Source organism: Melanotaenia boesemani, chromosome 5 (genome assembly GCF_017639745.1).
Source record: "Melanotaenia boesemani isolate fMelBoe1 chromosome 5, fMelBoe1.pri, whole genome shotgun sequence".
In the NCBI taxonomy this organism is placed as follows: Eukaryota; Metazoa; Chordata; class Actinopteri; order Atheriniformes; family Melanotaeniidae; genus Melanotaenia; species Melanotaenia boesemani.
The window spans coordinates 19,732,666-19,752,360 of record NC_055686.1 but is presented as its reverse complement, the minus strand read 5'-3'; the positions used below and the strand labels follow the sequence as shown (position 1 = coordinate 19,752,360).

Here is a 19,695-nt window from a genome sequence, read left to right as displayed (position 1 = left end):
TAGAGAGGAGGGTCACTATGCTGCACTTTAGTGCAGGATTACCACTTGTCCTGCAGGTTTTAGACGTTTTAATGCTGCAACACACGTGATCCACGTGACAGCTTGTGGTCGAATTCTGCACAAACCTCTTAATGACCCATTAATAATTTGACTCAAGTCTATTGCAGCAGTTAAATGTGTAAAATCTTCAGGACAGTGGCTCAACAGGTCCACAGTTGGTGATCCCTGTGCTAGTGCAAAAGAAACATCTTCATTTTTCTTTAAAGGGGCTTAAATAACTTTGCGAGATGAGTACAGAAATTCTTAACTTTTGTTTAACTGAATAAAAAAACACTATTTTAAATAATTTAGATCTAGTACTTGCAGATCCAATAAGTATTTCTTACATTCCTAAATTAGCAACAGCTAATAGACATACCTAGTAAAACCACATTGTTTACACTGACTATGATCCCAGTTTAACTGATTGTGGCAAAGTTACAGTTAATGGAAACTGTCTCATTCTTCTTCTGGACACATCCAATGGAGCCAGTCTGATGGAGTTAACATTATTTTATTACAAAATTAGCAAAAAGCTAATGTTTACACCGTTGTGGCTCTGAGCTCACTGCTAACATAGAAGCTAACATTAGCTTCATATTACAGCGACTAACCCCTCCAGCTGAGTTTTAAGGTGGACCCAGTGTCTTGGATTTTTATACTACAGATGTTCCAGTTTGCTGCTCTTATGCTGATTCCTTTTCATTAAGTTTTTAATACCCAAAGGTTACAATGGCGCTGCATCAACAATGCATTTACTGGTATTGTCAATATTTTGATTGCAAGTGCACTGCGGGCGTGTCTGTGTGACGTTCCGTCAGTGTTACATCTGGAGATATGACAGCAGATATGACAGGTGAAGTCACTGGAAATATGACTTAAGTGCAAGTCAAGTCTGAGTGTCAGACTTGAGTTCTCATCTCTGGCACTTGCACTTAACTTTCTCCCTTCTCCAACCTTCTAGATACTACGAATTTTGTCTTGTGGCACCTGTGAATTGTAATGCTTTGGGGATAAAAATCTTACTATAGGAATTGTTTGTGAGTTTTTTTTATTGAATCCTATTAATCTCTGCTGTATCAGTCATTGTTTCTGATGTCTACAACAAACATCAGTGCTGAGCGTGAATAATTAAGCTTATTAGATGCCACCATGTTAAATGGGACTGTAATGTATAAATTGATCATTATGCAGCATTTAAGACTTGAACTAGTTATTTAGACCATATTCTCATCAGGAACATATTTCACTGAGGTGATAAAATGTACTGCGATAGACTGACGACCTGTCCAGGGTGTACCCTGCCTCTCACCTACCTGCTGGCATAGGCTCCAGCAAGTCGCCTTCCCCGCGACTCTTAATTAGACTAAGCAGTACAGTAAATGAATGAATGATAAAATAGATGAAATAAAAGCTGGGGTAATTTTCTTCTAGCCTAAACTGTATGACTTCTTTTTGGAATGTTAGTAAGTTGCCCCCTGTTGGCCATTAGAAAAAAAAAAAGCATATTAAGACATTTTACTTTTCAGACCTGGAGGCTAGAGTGTCTGCTTCTTTCACACAGTCTATGCTTATGTACTAATACTGTGTGGGAGGGATAATATTTTCACTTGTGTGGGTTCATGGTAATAGATGTCTCATCTTTTTGTTTGTGCTGTTTCTACATATTTGCAAGGCGATACATTTCATAACTTCATGACTAGAAACCCAATATTCTCATGCCAGGTAGATATAAGTTGTATTTGTGGAACTGTGCTTCTGGGACGAGCTGGATCTATCAAATAACATCAGTATGTAACCATGTTATTTGATCTTTTCTCTCTTGTAAGGTAATATCTTTGCATACTGTTTTATCAGTCCCTGTGTTAGTTTGACAATATGTAGTGTGGAGCTTATTTCTCAAAGCTGATAGGAAATTTTCACATAGTTGAAACTCTTTAAAACTGCACTTCAGATACAACTGATAGCGGTATCCCACTGCTTCTTGTTTTCGACTGAGTTATTTAGGGCTTGTATTTAAGATAGTGAAGTTTAATCACTGCTATTAGGGTTCTGATTGAAAACTAATGATTTCACAGTACTGGCATACTCTACTATGAAAATTACCTATCTGAATTTATTTGTTATAAATTTCCCATTGCGTTTCTTAAAGCTAATTTCAAATAGCAAACCTAGAAATGACTATGGGTTTGAGCCAGGCCTATCCATGTAGAGTTCTCCGGTTCTCATTGACATGTGTGCAAAGCCAATCCTAAATATGACTAATAAAAGGTAATAAAGACTGAGGACTTTAAATCAGACCTCTGCCATATCAGCTTCGGTTATCACAATCATTTGATTTGAATTAGATCAGGTTCAGATGACGAACAGAGAAAACTTTAAGGATGAGTAAAGTCATAGAGGTTGAATTCTTTAGGATGATATAGTGCTGACAGAAAGGTCATATCTCACTTCAGTTCATGTCTCACTTTTTTTTTTTTGCTTTATCCACATCTGCGTTATCCACAATTTGCCATGATTATAAAGTGAATCTTATTTATTATACCAAAAAGAAAATGCTGAAATTTCTGATTTATTAATAAATCTTCAGACCTCTAGTTATAATTTTTATAATTCGGCCGCTGTGCATCATACTTTGTCTGTGGTCAGTGAGATAATTGTCCAAAATGGCTGGAGTCCAGTTGAGTGTATTTTTAAATACAGTATAATTAAAAAGACAGAAAGTACCTGTGTGGTCTCTCTGTTAGTAGTGCTTGTTGATTATTCATGAGGTTTAAGCATTTACCTTTTATACATTGTTTCGCATGCACTATTTTGTCAAAGGTAGTCTCCATCATTCTCATATGGAAGTTAAGAACCATCAACACACTTCCCAGATCAGTGAAAACAGAATTGAAGTATTTAGTTTGGATTCCCAGAATTTAATGGCCACTATAAATGAGATCCATTGGTCCTTTGAGAAGATGGGAGAACCTCACAAATGGAACAAAAGGCATCAGCAGCATTCAACCAATCATGTTATTATGGTACAATGGCTAGACAGAAGACTTTCCTCACTAAAAGTCACCTTAAAAACCTTAAAAAAAGAGTCATCTTCAGAATAAACAAAGATATATTTGACCACAGAGTGAAACTTCCTTAAGAAAGCTGTTCAAGGCTCATATGATTTTACCAACTTTACTATTAACTTGTAAACAGCAAAAATTAGAGGACTGCTTAAAATTGCAGCATTAAAAACTGAACATCATCTCAAGTTACCTTGCAAATCTTTATGTCAGTGCTTACTCCTGCAAAATCATAAAAAATACCATTTTAGAATCCCTAAATATATCCTATTATAGGATATCCCATAATATTTCACCAGAACTTATACTGAGTTAAAAAAAAAAAGTAAATCAAAGCAAATCATCATTATTTGAACTAAAAGATTTTTGACATCTTAATTTGTTAGGCAGCTGAAACAATTGGCTGCCAGTCATCAATAAGAAAAACTGAAGACTAAATACTTGAAACTCATAGCTAACTTTGGCCCCTAGGCAAAAACCGCATTTGACTTTTCGGTTTTGTTCAGCTTCATTTGTATGGTGCTAATTCACAGCAGTCATTTTTTAAAGTTGCTAATTCAGTCAAATCTAATCTAATCCAATTCATTGTAGGACAATAATAATCCAATTACATTACTGGTTCCTAGCTAAGGTACCAATGGATTGCATCAAATCCTCAGTTTGATTCAATCACCCACAATTGCATGCATAGATGTTGAGTGACAGTGGAGAGGAAAAACTCCCTCCCAGTCTGCCTGTAATATGCACATTTCAATTTAGCTTAAGAAAAAAAAAAAAAAAACTACTTAAGAAGAAATTAGCTTCATGGCGTTCACATCCAAAATGACTCGGTGCACCTGTCTTCCAGTCTACATGTCCAAATCCACAATTGTGTTTATTAGCTTACCTTAATTGTGCATTATCAAAAGGTCAGCGCCTGCTGTGATACATCACTGCCAAAATGGTTCCAGGTGAGACTTTTTTTTAATGAATAAACATTTAAAGCTGTACCTACTCCCTCCTCTCTTTTGCCATCCTTTACCCCCCAATGTGCAGCAGCATCACTTCTTTCTTTTCTGGCCTTGCACAAGGTCCTATGAATGATGGGCTTTCACTAGTATGCATCGCCTCGCTGACTTTCATTTCAGCTGGCAAAAGGCTGCAGATTAATTTGCTTGTCAAATCCCCCCCCCCCCACCACCACCACCACCACCACCACCAGTGGGAGCCCCTGTTTATTGAGATAGAAGGAATGATGTGTTTGTCCTCCAGTGAATTAAAACATGGAGTGTATATCTGTAGTAACCTAGACATTTGTCTTGATGACTAGTATTCGACTTCTATAAGCTTAAACTTCTTGCATGTGGCTATAAAAGCTAATTTAATGAGAAGATGTCTTGAATGGATAAACGGACATAGCTGTACGGATTATTTTAAGGTGTTCCGAATGACAGGTGTCCAAAATTTTGGAGCTGTGGTGGTACCAATGGTCGAACCGTCAGTTACAATAAAAACTGTACCTGACGTTTTATTGTTAACACACATCAATCATACCATATACCAATTCTGAATAGCACTCTTCCTGTGGGGTTAGGGTTAGGGTTATGAACAAATAATGATTAACCAACATGTAAATCTATTAAGTTAAATGTGTCAGTACAGCACAGAACAATTAAGAAATTTTGATATTATCTATGTGAAAAGATTTAATTGGCACCTGAAAGCATGGCGCTAACAATATAGCCGTGGTGGCCTGCCACGACTTAGTCAATGTAGGGGGAAACACTGCTTACCTAATGCACTTTTTTTTTATAAACCAATACCTGTGGGACCAACAACAACCTTGTACAATAGATGTAGCCTATGTGCATCTTAAGATATGTGTCAGAATGTGTTCATGTTTTTGAGAAGATGTACACATTTGTGGTTCAATTTATGCTTGATTTTGAATTAATTATTTAGAAAACAAAGAAAAGCCTCATGTTGAATGCCTGTTTAAAAAAGTGACTATGCTTACAGCAATGTTTGATTATTTTTTTTCCATTTACCCTATTGAATAAATATGCTGCATGTAAATTAATTTATTAGTTTTTCAAGATAAATTTGATTAGAGTTTTTGCAAATGTTTTTTCGTAATGTGAAAAGTTCTCCTCTTATCTTCAGGCTTTGTTGGGAGGAAATCATCAAATAGACCTCACCAAATTTCAGTACACACTCTGGGACATCCTAACACGTGGAGACAGCGTCAAGGTAAGACCTGAATATTAGCCATCTGGATTTTTTTCTCATCATATTGTCTTCTTTTTCCATATTCCCTTGGTTAGTTCTTTGTTAGCCAGAAAAATGCAAGACTCAACACATAGTTGTCCCCCACAATGGTCTATCTACTTTTGGTACTCTTTAAACTTAAATAGTGTTTTTTTAAACACTTCTTCTGACAAAATGTAATAATTCCGTATTTGTTCTACTTTAACTGTTTATGAAAACACATTCAAGTTACCACTGTATAATGAAAATAGGTTTACGTTGATATGCTATATTACTCCTTTTAGAAATATTAAACCCACTTTTCAGCTAACCCCCCCAAACACACACACACACACACACACAATTTTTTCTTAATGTTTAGTACTTTTTAGAAAAACTTAGCATGCTCCCAAAGCTAATGGAGCATTATAAAATACCGATGTTATCATTTAGGCTAAAGCATTTCTTTATTGAAAGTGCTCTAAGAGAGCTTCCACCAATAAACCTTTGTGAAGGACTGAGTTGTATGACAGGTTGGTTTGATTTGGGAACTGGCTCATCTTGACTTTGCACTCTTTACTTTCATATTTCTTTGCAGAATCATTATTTCACTCTGACACAGTTAATAGATTTGTTCTCCACTATTTCAGTTCCTTTAAAGGTTAATGAAGACAGTGTGAAGAACAGTGTGAATTTTTACGCCAAAGTTAACCAGAGTTGCAGGGTGCGACAAGTTAATCTCCTACAGTGAATATAATGGATACAGAGATTCTACTAAAATTTACTGAATAAATAATGTGACTAGGTTGTGGGTAAGGCAACCCTCTTTAGCAGTGATTGGTTTCTATCATTTTGCTTTGATTCATCCCTAACACTGATTTCCATTAGCAATTTATAGTCAACAGTGGCTATGTATATGGGAATTTAAAAAGAAGGCATTGGTTTCTCCAAGGCATATGTGGAGTCACCTTCTACAGTAGAGACATTGCAAATACTAAGTGCAAAATGAGGAAAACTAGTTTTCTTTAAAGGTAAATGTGCAAAGTCTGATTACTTCTGACTTGTAAATGTTGCTGTCACAACACAAATTACTACTTTGTTGAGTCTACGCTGGTCTAGAGTTCCTAAACAGCCAGCATATTTATCTTAGAGCTCACATTTATAAGCCATGTTTTTCATCTGATGGCCAAAGCCTAAAAGAAAATGTCCGTTCCTCTCCATCTCCTGAACTGAAGACGTGGAGAGAACACGATACCATCCTTTCATTTCCGCTCCTCCAGATAAAAAGATGAGAGAGGGAGAAGACGAAAGTGAGGCCTATCGCTGGGCAGCAGTGATTGAGTCCCCTCACTAAGCCACAGGGAGAATCTGCACAAATAACTCACTCTGCCGATAAGAAGCTAGTCATTTCCATAGACAAAAAAAAAAAAAGGGAAAGAAAACATTGGGCTTCAGATTAGATTTCACTATGTGCCTGGCTTATCTTGGCATTGCTCCATCACAGAATGTGAATCATAAAGCAAACTCCTGTTGTCCATCTTTTATTGAAAACACCACTGAAATACATATGGGCTAAAAACAGAGAGATTTTAATTGTGATTTTTTTGTATTTGCAATTGCATCCTTTCAGTCTGGAGATGTAAAGTCGTTTCTTGTATGGGGTAAAATGTGAATTTTCACTACAGAAACTTCCTGCCTATAACATGGGCCTTTTCACATATGCCTTTCAATGGACATTTGTTGCAAATGGGTGTAATGTGTGAGAGTTCAGAGGTGGCAAGTATGGTCAAAAATTGATCTGATTGTTGATGCAATTCTGATGCAAACTTGTTTTTTGGCAGAGAGGAACCATAAGTGTCTAGCAAAGACCTTAATTCGGACTGACCTTCCAAACGATGATTGGTACATAGAAACAGGGTCTTCCTGCTGCTTAGGATAGTTGGTAACAGTAGAGAAACATTTCTTTCTCAAGCTGGCATCAAGTTTGGTAGGACACACCAATGCCTCCAGATTAACTAAATTTCTGACATGAAAGCTAACAGAATCTATATTTGTGTCATCACAGCCATACTTCATATCATTAAAATGCAGATATCCAAAACAAACAGATTGTGGGTTGTAAAGATAAAAACTTGTTTTTTGACAGAGAGGAACCATAAGTGTCTGGCAATGACCTTAGTTAGGAAGTTAGGACTGACTTTACGCAAGCAATGATCAAGGAATGATCAAGGAAAAGCAAAAGAAGCCAAACACAAAGGACAGAAAAAATTAGAGCAACTGAGTATAAAATAGCTTGGGCGTTCCAATTTTAGGAAACCATTATGTTTAACTATTACTGTTAAGCATTGAAAGTCTCTGCTGACAGAGATGTCCAAATATGACTATTGAAGGATGTAGATGTTAATTCTCTGTGAACTTAGATGTTGGAAATGTCATTTCCATATCATATTCATATCATTTTAACCACACGCAAGTATTTTAAGAATGGAGGAGGAAAAAATAAGGTGTAGTAGTTATTACATTAACTATCTGTGATCATGGCTAAAAGAATAGTTCTGCAGGGATTGAAGAAGACAAGCCTCAAACTGTCATTGCAATTATTAATATGGCATACAAAGACTTCTTCTGTATAGAAATGATTTCTGTTGTTTTTTAAATATATATATATTCTACTCTCACAGTTCTTACATTGTATATACAATTCTTTATGTAACTTTCACTTAATCAGGAATGCATTCTTCAAATTTCAGATTTTTCTTTCCAGAGTGCACTTAAATACACTCTGACATAAATGTCGAAGAAATTAAAAGGTTAGGTTTGTTGATTTAACTTCATTAGCCTACAGTTCTGCTATCAGTACTAAGATGATTTTATTTTTTGATTTGAGCTGGTTTGCTTAAGTTGATATTGTAATTGTATATGCAAATCAACTTTAAAAAATGCCTGTGAAGGGATAGCCATCTTTGTCAAGCCACTTTGCCTGTGAAAGCTGTTTGTATAGTACTTAAATACTAGAGAGACACTTGTTCAACAAGAGGTTGTGAACCACCCTGATGCTTTTGAGTTTCTATACGTCTTGGTTTTTTACCATTCAGTGTGTCATCATCTTCCACAGCCGACATCATTCAGCCATGTCCCCATTCACTTTATAAGTAGGACGTTCTTTTGTTTTCTTGAGATGCTGTTGTCAAAACTACTGATCAGGGAAAGAATGTGTGACAGAATGTGCTACATTAAGACTGATGACAGATTTGACCTTTTCACACAGACACGATGGGACTGGGTGTTATTGTGTTAGGCTGAAAACTAACGCAGTAGCTACTGTGGTTAATGGTGTTTTTATTTATTTATTTAATTTTATTCCACACTCCACATCATGCTTGCATTGTCTATATTACACATATCCTGGCAACGGATACAATTGCCATAATGGAGCTGTCTGTTTGGAAAGGCAAATGAATGAATCATCAAATTTCTTAATTAGGAGGTAATTATTTGCCTTTTCTATCATTATGACTTGAGTATAACCTTCCATCTCCTGCTTTGTCAGAGGGTTGCTAAGTTACAAATGACCTTAGTTACAGGAAGCAGCATTATTGATTGACATGTTGCACATTAATGGTCATTATTGTAATGTAACAGAGCTAGCCAAAAGTTAATATTTCTACTGTAGTTAAGTCAACAAAAAACGAGAACATAAAATAATAAAATTATTAAAGTCATTACAATGCAGAGTAATACAGAAGAAATACCCAAAAGCTGCAGACTGGAAAAGAACTTGACAGCTAAATGAGACGTTTAACAGTTTATTGAAATGAGGTTTTAATAAACGGATTGTCCAGTTTGCTGAACGTTTGGAGAATTGTGTTCAGATATAGTGACAATTTTATAAAAAGTACAGAATGACAAAAAGGCTTTTTCAAACTCCTGTGACAACACTAATTGTTGCACCGCTTATCAGTTATACAGATGTTCATTTGCTAATAAACTCTGAAGGTGAAGTTGGCCAATAAATGGTGGTTTGTGTGGCCATTAAATATATTGAGGCTTCTCCTTTGTTCCTTTTCGCTTGTCCTACAATTAGCTGTGCTGCTCAATGCTTCACCCCATGGTTTCTAGTGGTACTGCTCATTTTGCTTTAGAGCAAAAATGGGCCATAAAGACTTATTAGGTATGTCCATGTCAAATCTTTTCAAAAGACACTGCCCACATACTCTTGTGTGCTTGGCGCTGACGTAGTTGTTAGGCAATGTATTCACTAGAGAGCAGTGCGGAGTTCAGAGTTCATTTCCAAGTCTTAGAAAGAAACAAAATGAATCAGCACAGTAGACTGGTGGTCTGTGTGGCCATTAAATACATTGAATTCTTTGCTCCTTTTGCTGGTTACACATAAGCTATTATGCACAACACTGCCCCCACAATTCCTGGTGGTACTGCTCCATTGGGGGTGCACATCCACAATATCTATGAAAACGTACTGAAATACGTACAAAATTAACACAAAGGACAGACCGTAGGCTCTGTGTATATACACGTGTATTGGACGGTGAGCATATGTGAGCACTAGTGAAAAAGATTAATGCTGTTTTAGACACTGCTTTAACTATGCAGTTAGATAAACTATGAAGTTGGTAAGTTAGCAACTTTTATCATTCGACCATTATGTGTATAAACTACAGTATCGCCTGCATAAATATGGATATTGCAATTATTGCAAGCATATAGATGGCTGATCATTAATTTGCAGTGAAAATACTAAAGGACAATAATTATCATTTATTCGTGATTGTGTACACAGACATACAAAGACCAATGTAACAAATCCGATTCTGAACATTTAAATGTATGTGAATTAATTAAAACTAGATCTTGGATAAAAAAATATATATATATATATATATTGACAGTGTCAAATACTGTCTTTAGGTACAGAAACAGAACTCCAGCTGAGAAAGCCAATGAAATAACAGTTGGTTGCCTCAGTTGCTCAGCTACCACTTTCTCTGCAATCTTTGACACTGTTGGTACCAATACTGATTGGAACAACAGTAGCAGATTTCCAATACCATGGCAATATTCCCCTCAACAATGGAAAGATTTTTAGTTTTAGCAGTAGCATTGGTACCTTATGAGCATAACATTCTTTCCAAAAATTCCATTTGCTTTTGATGGTTTAGGGCAGTGGTTCCCAACCTATTTTCCTCAGGGACACCCTTCATGCATTTACTAAAAAGCCATGGACCCCATGCTGAAGCCATGCTTGGTTTTATGCTTTCAAAAGTGAGATTCTCACCATAAATAATGTATTCTGGCTGATTTCTGTCCTTCCATAAAGCTAAGGTTAAATGAACAACATAGTGCCTTACTTTTTTCCTTAAAATATGGAGAATTTGTTGACATTAATTACAATGGCTCTTAATGTTCAAAACATCAGGGAACCACTGGTTTAGGGGACCCAGTTGTTCTTTTGTTACTTACTATAACTGACATTTGTCAAATGAAAAGCCTGCTTCTCTGGATTAACTAATTAACTGGAAGACCTTACATAGTTTTTAAAGCATCATTATATTGCAATGATCACGACATTACAATGAATACCTTTCACCTTGACTCTTTCTATTTGTTGGGTGTCATGGTTTGTAATATTTCAGTTTTATTATTAGTACAAAAAGTCTGGAAAACTGTCCCCCTCTAATGTGAAGAAATTGTGATGACAGACAACTATTTTAAAGAAATATATTTAAAAAGAGGCAATGAATATAAAGCTGTTGAGGTTAAATGATGTCTAGATTGAATGCAGTGAAGTCATAGTGTGTAACTTACAGTTAGCACTCTAACTGTGTTACCTTCCCATCAACATAAAAATAAACAAAAAAACAAAAAAAACAACTGGATTTAAAGAGACTGACTCAGTTAAAGTAGAAGTTTTGGAATAACTAAAGGGTATAACAAACTAAGCAGAGTATTTTGGGACAGGGGGCTTGGGCTGTGGAGACTGATGCGCTGTTCAGGCTACATTTGTGTGAACATTTAATGGACCCCCTGCTGCTCCTCCTGTCGCACACTTGTACAGAGGCCTTTTGCAAACCTGACATCCAGAGCATTTGGGGGACTCTCTATATCTATCACAGCATATTTTTCTCCCCCCTCTTACCATTTCTTTTTAGGCAAAAACAACTTTGGTGAATATTTCATGGGGTACATTGCCTCAGTTTCACTGTGTCAGGAAAGTGGCACGCGATGACGACTGACAGGCCCATTCGCCAGCGTCTGCTAGGAGACAGCCTTTTGTTTCAGTCTGTCTTCCTGACAGTCCTACTCCTTTTTACCATCCTGTTTCCCTTCTGTCACAGACTTTTAGTTGAGAATCTGGCTGCTTTTCATTTAGCCGCTTCTTTAAATTTTAGTATGACTACAGAACTTCTGCTAATCCATCTGATAGTGTTGGTTTAAATGCCAGCATATGGATGCAAATCAGTTTTTTCACAGCATTCATAGCAGAAAATGATGCGACCAAATGAAAACTTGACTTTTCTTCTTTAGGGAAGTTTTATTTTTTACATAAGTTAATCTACAATTAGCAATGAAGTGTCCCTTTTGTTAAGTAATTTGTGACAGGATGCTTTTGTTATACCACATAGTAATTCCCTTACCCCCACCAACCACCTCCTTCACCCAGCTTCCCATTACAGAAATATGCAGTAAAGCCATAAACCATAAAATAAAAACCACTAAATAATCAATTTAGTTGTTCATTTCAATGCCAGACTCTCAATATCCGATTTCTTACATACAAGCTTCAGTGATCACCTATTACTGTCATTGAAAGAAACACTTCATTTCCCTCCACAACATTCAATTTCATGGAGGGATGAGAAATGCCGTCTCTCTGTGCCGTTTCTGAACATCTGACAACGCCGCGTTTTGCTGTCTCTGCTGTATCACAACTCCCTTCTAGCTCTGTTATTGAATAAACATTGTACTTGCTTGACTTTCCGCCTTGCCTGGCTCCGTGTGACAAGCAGCTGAATGGTGTCACAGTTACAAAAGGGCAGCTCTGTTGTGACAGCATTCACATTTGATGTTGAAGTGGTAGTCCTTGGCTGCCATGTTCTTCACTTTTGCTCTTTTACTTTATTGTAGCTGCTCTGTCTGGATCTCACCACCGTCGCACATTTGGGGAAGCCAACTGGCATGACCTGAAAGTGTGACGCTGTCACGCAAGCTGGCGTTTTTCTCACCGCTGGTAGCCATCCTCTTTGCATGCATGAATGCAGAAAAACGCGGCCATTTTTTAATATTAAATAACTTTAATGGGCTCTTACTCTCTTCTGCACTAGACAAGCAGCAAAGGGAGCCATTTATGCATAAATAAATGTTTGTGGATGTGTGTTTGAAGACAAATTTTAGATGCAACATTTTTACATGAATGTACCACACAGATGCAGTAAAAAATGCTGCATTCATCATTGCATCCTTTTGACTGTATTAAATACTTTAACCCACTTGGACTGAGTGCTACTGAGTGTGTTTCTCCTTTTCCACTATAATAGAAATGTGGGTTTTAGTCAAATTCAGTTTTGTTAAGATTCTCAGAAAACCTGCAGCTTTCTGGAAATCATTTTCAGTGCTGGATGTTTTAAATTCCTTGTAAGAGGGTGCTTCAGGTTAAAGCTTAAACCTGATTTTTTTTCTTTCCAAAGACAAGTAAAAGACACAAATCGTGCAAGTGAATTCATAATTTTTAATCTCTCATTATCAAACTAAGTTTCTCCTGGTGTGAAAATGAAACATGATAACATGTAATAATTGACAGGAAGAACATCTCTTGGTTAAGAGAATTTTGTTTGGAGGAGCCATTAAAATTAATGACAAGACTGACTCCTTAAAATCATCATGACTCACTCTGTCACCGTTTTAGCTGTGAGCTTGAAATACAGAAGAGGAAAGTGCCAGCAGCCATGTATGAAACTGGGAAAGGAAAACTACTCAGGGTATCTTTGTCCTCTGTTAGAACAGTGTCGCAGATGAGGAGGAGGTGGGGGGGAAGTGGAGAGAGCGGAGGAGGGAACTAAGGGAAGTGGTGGGGGGGATAAGAGAGACGAAGTTTCTTGCAGCTGCCCAGCCGGAGGCCCAAAATATGTGGCACTTTCCTTCTTACAGCGTCACCAGCCATCCATTCTCGCTTGTCATTATTTTACCTCTTGCAGAGGACACATGCCGTCTCTGAGGCATACATATGCACACTTAAACTACCACACACTCTGTCTGCAGTTTCTTTATCTACTCTTAAAAGCTGCCAGAATTAAATCCCCAAACTTAGCCACGTTTAACAGAATTCATGGACAAATGCTCAATTTATTGTTGCTGGTGCAGTCATGCACAACAGTTCTAACCTCTTGGGGTATGGACACAGGACTTCAGGGGGTGTCTTTTGGTTTTTGGCAGAACGGGGCATTAGTTTCTTTCAGTCCAGTCTACGGACGTCTGTTTGGTTAGGATATGGGGAGTTGAGGGAATGAATTAGAGAGTTGGAGTCTATTGCTCTTTGTGATACTTCCTAAGAAATGTGCGTGTTTATATAGGATGTGGTGTCCTGCTGTGAGATGACGTTGCAGTCCAAAAGTGACATTGCCAATTTTGGGTGCACTTGGTGTGCAGTTGTGGTTGGAAAGTTGGTGTGGTTTGTCGCTGTAACATCCACATAAAAGTTTGTTTACATGATAACAGAGTTATGGGTGGACGAAACTGCAAAGGTTTGAAAACAGGCTCCAGTGTGAAATTTTCTTGAAATGCAAGGCTAATTCTTTCTGTGTAAATATGAATTGGAGGTTTTGGTGATGATGACTTCTGTCACGTCGTCTTGCACTTGAGCACTCTGGCCCTCTTTACACCCATGGACATCACAACAACAATGGCACATCTCTGTATTCTGCTTGTGCTGCTGAATCTTTTTAAGTTATTTGATCTCTTAAAGCAAAACCTGCTTCTCCTGCAACAGTTATGCCATCAGCAAAGATGCATAGATTACATGCGCCAGATAATCAATACTCTGGTATACAAGTTGAAGGCTACCAGAAGATGCCTCTGGGTAAGACTTGGTTGAACGAGTGTTGTGTCTGATGAGAATGGAGTGCACACATGGGGAAAGAGCGGGGTGATATATTGAATATACTCAATGTATCCCGAGATGTTTTACGTAGAATATATTAAATGGCTACATCACAAACATAGAGTGTAAAATATTACACCAGTGTTTTAAGCGTCTGCATGGGTTTTTCTTTGTAGCGCTTTTTCTGCTGGTCGGAGTATAGCTCACCCCATGGCTTTTCTCATTCGCAGCAGACAGCTCACTCCCCCGCCCATCCAATAACTATCCCACGCACATGCATGGTGTTGTTTCAGAGGGAGAGACAGGAAAAAGCATGGACACAAGGCATATGCAGCTAGCTATCTAGTTAGTTTACTAGCCTTAAGAGATAGAAGTAAATGCGAGACGTCCATTTGAAGCAGGAATTCACCACAAGTCATGACAATAGGTGCGCATCCATTACCCCTTAAATTTTGCAAAACCTAAATATTGCAACAAAAACCGGTAATGGAAACACCTACATTTCGAAAAACCTCTCAAATATCGCTAAAAAGTTTTTATGCTCACATAAAAACTTTGGTGGTTTATCATACGTGTCGATATAAAAGTATATTGCAAAAGTGTAATGGAAACACTTTTTCCACATTTCCACATCCCCACACGTTACGTAAGGGTTCATGTGACCAGTTCATGTCAAATAAATATGGCACGGTATGAGTAGATGCAAGAGGAGACGGAAATCTTTTTATAAGCAATTAAAGGAAAAATAAAACCGTCATGCTCGATAGTAAACAACAGCGAAATGCAAGAATTTTACAAAGTATTAGAAATCTCCATCCTCCTCAAAGTGGAGTCTTATGGGACAAGATTTTATGAGAATAATTTCGAATGTGCTAAACACCATTCAATGGCAACACCTGCAAATCGCAATTGCACTTTGTCGAAATTTTAGAAATATCGCTTTTATTTTGCGAAAAACTGTCATGAAAACGCAGCTAATGACGAAAAGACTGATCGTTCAGCTTTGTGTGTTTCCCGATAGACATGAAGTTCTTAGTAGTCCGGAGCAGAAAAAAAACTCCTCCAGCTACCCTTATTATTGAATAAGTCCAGAAGTCATTAGTAAAGTGGATATTTCTGTGTGATTAACTATTAACTACTTAATATCAATTGTGTAATTATAGAATAAACTTGATCTTCTAGGTGTGATGGGGGTTGATGTTAGTAGGTTGGGGCGCCCCCCTTATATAATGGTTGAGGAAACACTGGTTTATATTTAGCTTATGAGAGCAGGTCCCTGGTCTAAAATAAAACATTTGTTGAAAGAGAAAAATCACACTGTTGTTAAATTTAGCAGAGTTTACTTAAATCATACTGGTGTCTTTTAATGCATGAAAATGCTGAATTCATCATTTACAGTGTGGGATAAAATATTGAGATATCAGTTATAGGCCATGTCGCCCAGCCCTACATGGGGTGTGTCCTTGTCTCACCGCTCACTGGCATGCACACTACATCATTTCCAGTACTATTTCCATCTGTACGTAGTAGTTTTTATTCTGCTGTTGTGCAAATGCAATTTTTTTCGAATATGCAAAGGGAAAGGTTTTAGGTTTAAGTGGAAATGTTGGGGCACAAGCAGGGCCTGGATTTTCTGAATGTTGAACTCCACAGTTAATGCAGGATCCACATCTTGCTTCCACTCTGTACTCCTATCCGACCATTAAATTCAGCAGAGGCTTCCGCATATACTGCAGTTAAGTTCAGTTTGCATTAGCAGCAGTGTCATGAGGCAGATTCAGATTCTCAGAGCTCTGCAAACATTGTTCTGCTCCCACATTTACCTCCAATCTTTGTTAGTCTGTAGAAATATACACTGAACCATAAAGAGTGCTGTCTAAACATAAAACTTAAATTAGACTTTGGTACAGCTGAAGCCTGTGCATTAAATGCCAGTAACAGCTTTCCTTTAAATAAACAGAGAGCTGTTGAGCACTGAGAGTTGTGGGGGCACAGTCTGTGCAATCTGTTGTATAGGACTCTGTGGATGTAACATATCCATCAAAATTTGGACTGATGCAGAGCTTTACGATTCCATATATCAGAACCCTTCTCCTTAGCCAGACATCACCAACCAGCTATAAAACAGTCATTGGCTCACAGAGCCCATTGAAGCTCTTAAAATCAGCCACTGCTTCATTTTATAAGACATGTTTGTCCAATAGAAAACAGGAGGAAGAACACAAAGTAATAAACATATGCATAAGGATAACTTTACCACACAGATGCAGGAAGCCAACACATGCAAATAGCGTGCAACCTATTGCATATTGGGAAAATATGTTAAATGTATATGCACCAAATGATATGTGGGAATTCAGCATAATACTTGCGTAAAAGGAGGCTGTGTTTCTCCTACTTGGCTGTCATGAATGTAGGTCTGCCAAACTGAGCAACAACAACTACAAAAAAAGCAATGGAAGTATTACATAAGTTGGTGCTCTCCGCGGTTTGAACCTTAAGTCAGTGGTGCACAGGCGGGTGTTTAAATTGCATCAGTTCCTCTGATGTAAATGTGTATAGCCTTCAACTCCCTTAGAGGTTTTAGTCATTTATTTTGATTAGGGCTGTATTTATAAGATAAGTCTCTTAAGTAAGTCGCCTGGGAAGATTGGTTGGCAAGGATGGTAGTGGGGGAACAAAATGAAGTCTGTTTGATGATTATAAATTCAGAAATATCTGCTTGTCAATTAATTAGCTGCTTCCTGGGTATGTGTGTCCCTCTTTTCATTTAACGGGCCCAGCTCTCGGTGGACAAATACCCATGGTACATACCCATTGTATGTCTAAGCAGTTACTCACGTCTGTGGCAGCTGGGGAACGGCGAATAAAGATCCTTCAAAGGCAGACATTTTTCGAGAGCAAGTCTGTTTTCTCTTGCTGGCTGATTTTTGAAAGCACTGTATTTGGCTGCTTGAAGGCTTTACTCTGCCAGTGTCTCGTTCACAGACACAAACAAGAACTGAGGAATGATGTGGACATGAAAAGATAGGTAGACTAAGGACTTGCACTTGAAGTGATGTTTCCATTATTCCTGCCTCAGTTAATGTGGCAACATGAACAGGAAACCTGTCTTGTTGGGGCTGTTGTAGTTAGGTAGGCCTTGACTATTGTCATTTTAGTTTCTTTTTCAGTTATTTGTATTGTAGTAGCTTCTATAATGTTGCTATTCCTCCAGAACTGAATAATTTTATGCAGTAAGATAATTAAAGAACGCTATTTAGGTAATAGTTTTTATTATTTCTTTCATTTGTTGTACATATTAAATTTTATTTCTTTTATTTATTTTTTTTTTATTATTTTATTAAATTTTATTTCTAACCAGTCCAGTTGATTCTTTGATAACTAAAGTAAAATTATAAATGTGTGTCTGGGTAGAAGTGAGGCAATATCAAGTTTAAGTCTAGTATTAGCCTCATAGGATAATTGCGTAAGTCATATTTTAAGGTCCTATAGGCAGTTATCCAAAATGAATCAGCAGTGTTAGAAGAGGAATTAGGCAGATATCACAATTTGGCCAAAATGTGACTTGTGCTATTATGCCATGAAGCTAACGATCTGTTGTGTATACATTTTCAAATATTCTACAGCTAACAGCCACATAAACCTTGTACAATATAGTATAGCATAGTCTTGGAAGTTATATCTGAATTAAACAAGGGCTCTATTTATGACAAAATGTCCAGCTGGTAAGTAATCTCAATATGGCACATTAGAGAACTCTAATAAAAAAAACCCAATAAACATGGCGACAGTAGAGGAGGTTAGTATTTGGTTGATTTTAAGATCCTATAAGAAGACTTACAACAGCATTATCATAGATGGTATATAACTTTCCTAAAACAAGGACGCAGTGTCTTCTCTTTAAAACTTTCCATCATTGTTACGGCTCCCGACCTTACATCCAATCAGATATGTTCCTACACTGCCCCTACTGGTTACTTGCATATTGCGGCTTGTGAGGATGCATGCAACACTTTAAACAAATGCATAAAAAAAAACAAATATATATGCATAATTAAAAGCAAGTATATTTCTAAAGGTGGCTTATATTCACTGACTGGAATGTTAAAGCAGGGTCTTAAAGTCAGTCTTCTAAATGTATTGTTAACATATATTTGAAAAAGAAATCTTCAATGTTAATAGCACCTTTGCACTCTTTATGTACTGAGTTGCTACATCCATCACAACAGAACAACACATGATAGTTCTTATGTTAGAAGACGTGGGCAAGTTTAAATGGAGAATCTGTATTCTGATACGCTAAAATTAGGAATAGCTGACTGCTCAGCCCTTCCTGTGTGCTCACAGCCTCTTAACACACCCCTGCCTGTTAGTTTGACTTTTGAGGAGACATAGTGGCTGGCATTGGATCATTAACATTTCCCCTTGTACTGAATGATTATCAGAGAGTAATTCCTACACCTAATTATATATGCAGAATCCACCTCCGTTGTTATGGAGAGGTTTGAAGTCGTTCTTGAGTCAAATTTCAGGCAGAACAACATTCTTCGCCTACTTTTTAGCATTCACTTCTAGCTTGAAAAGTAAACAAATGGCCGATCTGTTTGTGCTAGCCTTTTGCTTAGTTAGCTTGCATCATTTTTTTGCTTTCTTGCGTTCTTCTATTTCTTCAGTTGTGCAACCTTGGCCTGTTATGTCAGTCCACAGCTGCAGGGGACTGTGCTTGCAATAGTTGGAATCTGCAGAGGTCAGCTTTCAGTGTCTCTGGCAATGCATTATACTCGCTCACCCGAGTTACATACTACCAAAACAGGGGCGTGTTGTAGCACGTCAGTGTGGCATCAAAGCAGTTTTGTAGCTGGCATTTTAAAGTAGCATAGTTAAATGCTATTGCTTTGGAAAGCTTGTCAAAGGAACTCAGCAACATGTTTTCTTTTCAGATTTTCTTTGTTCTTTTTTCTTTTTGCGTGACAGTTTTCACATTTGTGTTCAGTCCAGTCTGTCAAAAAATATTTTCAACTGCAAATCCAGCCTGAAAAGTCACAGTGATCTTAAGCAGGTTTTTGTTCTCCTCAGAGGGGGTGAGTCACATTGCATTTGGCAACACCTCTCACTTTCACATTTGAGTTTACAGTCTGTTTTTCCTAGCGAAGGAGAATATGACAGCATGCAGCATGTGACAACTCATCAAATCAGACCCATATTTCCTGTCCCATATGTAGCGCTGATGTCATGTTCAGTCTCTTTAAT

The 19,695-nt window shown here is 37.5% G+C and overlaps 1 protein-coding gene across 2 annotated transcripts in view; it reads left to right on the top strand.

Moving 5' to 3' along the window:
* The window catches only part of LOC121640365 (glucosidase 2 subunit beta-like), a 144,204-nt gene that overhangs the window by 45,490 nt on the left and 79,019 nt on the right, over window positions 1-19,695 (top strand). For both annotated transcript variants that reach the window (XM_041986079.1, XM_041986080.1), the window contains one exon: window positions 5,247-5,333. In XM_041986079.1, the coding sequence (XP_041842013.1) occupies window positions 5,247-5,333 (87 nt within the window). The remainder of the gene's footprint in view (window positions 1-5,246; window positions 5,334-19,695) is intronic.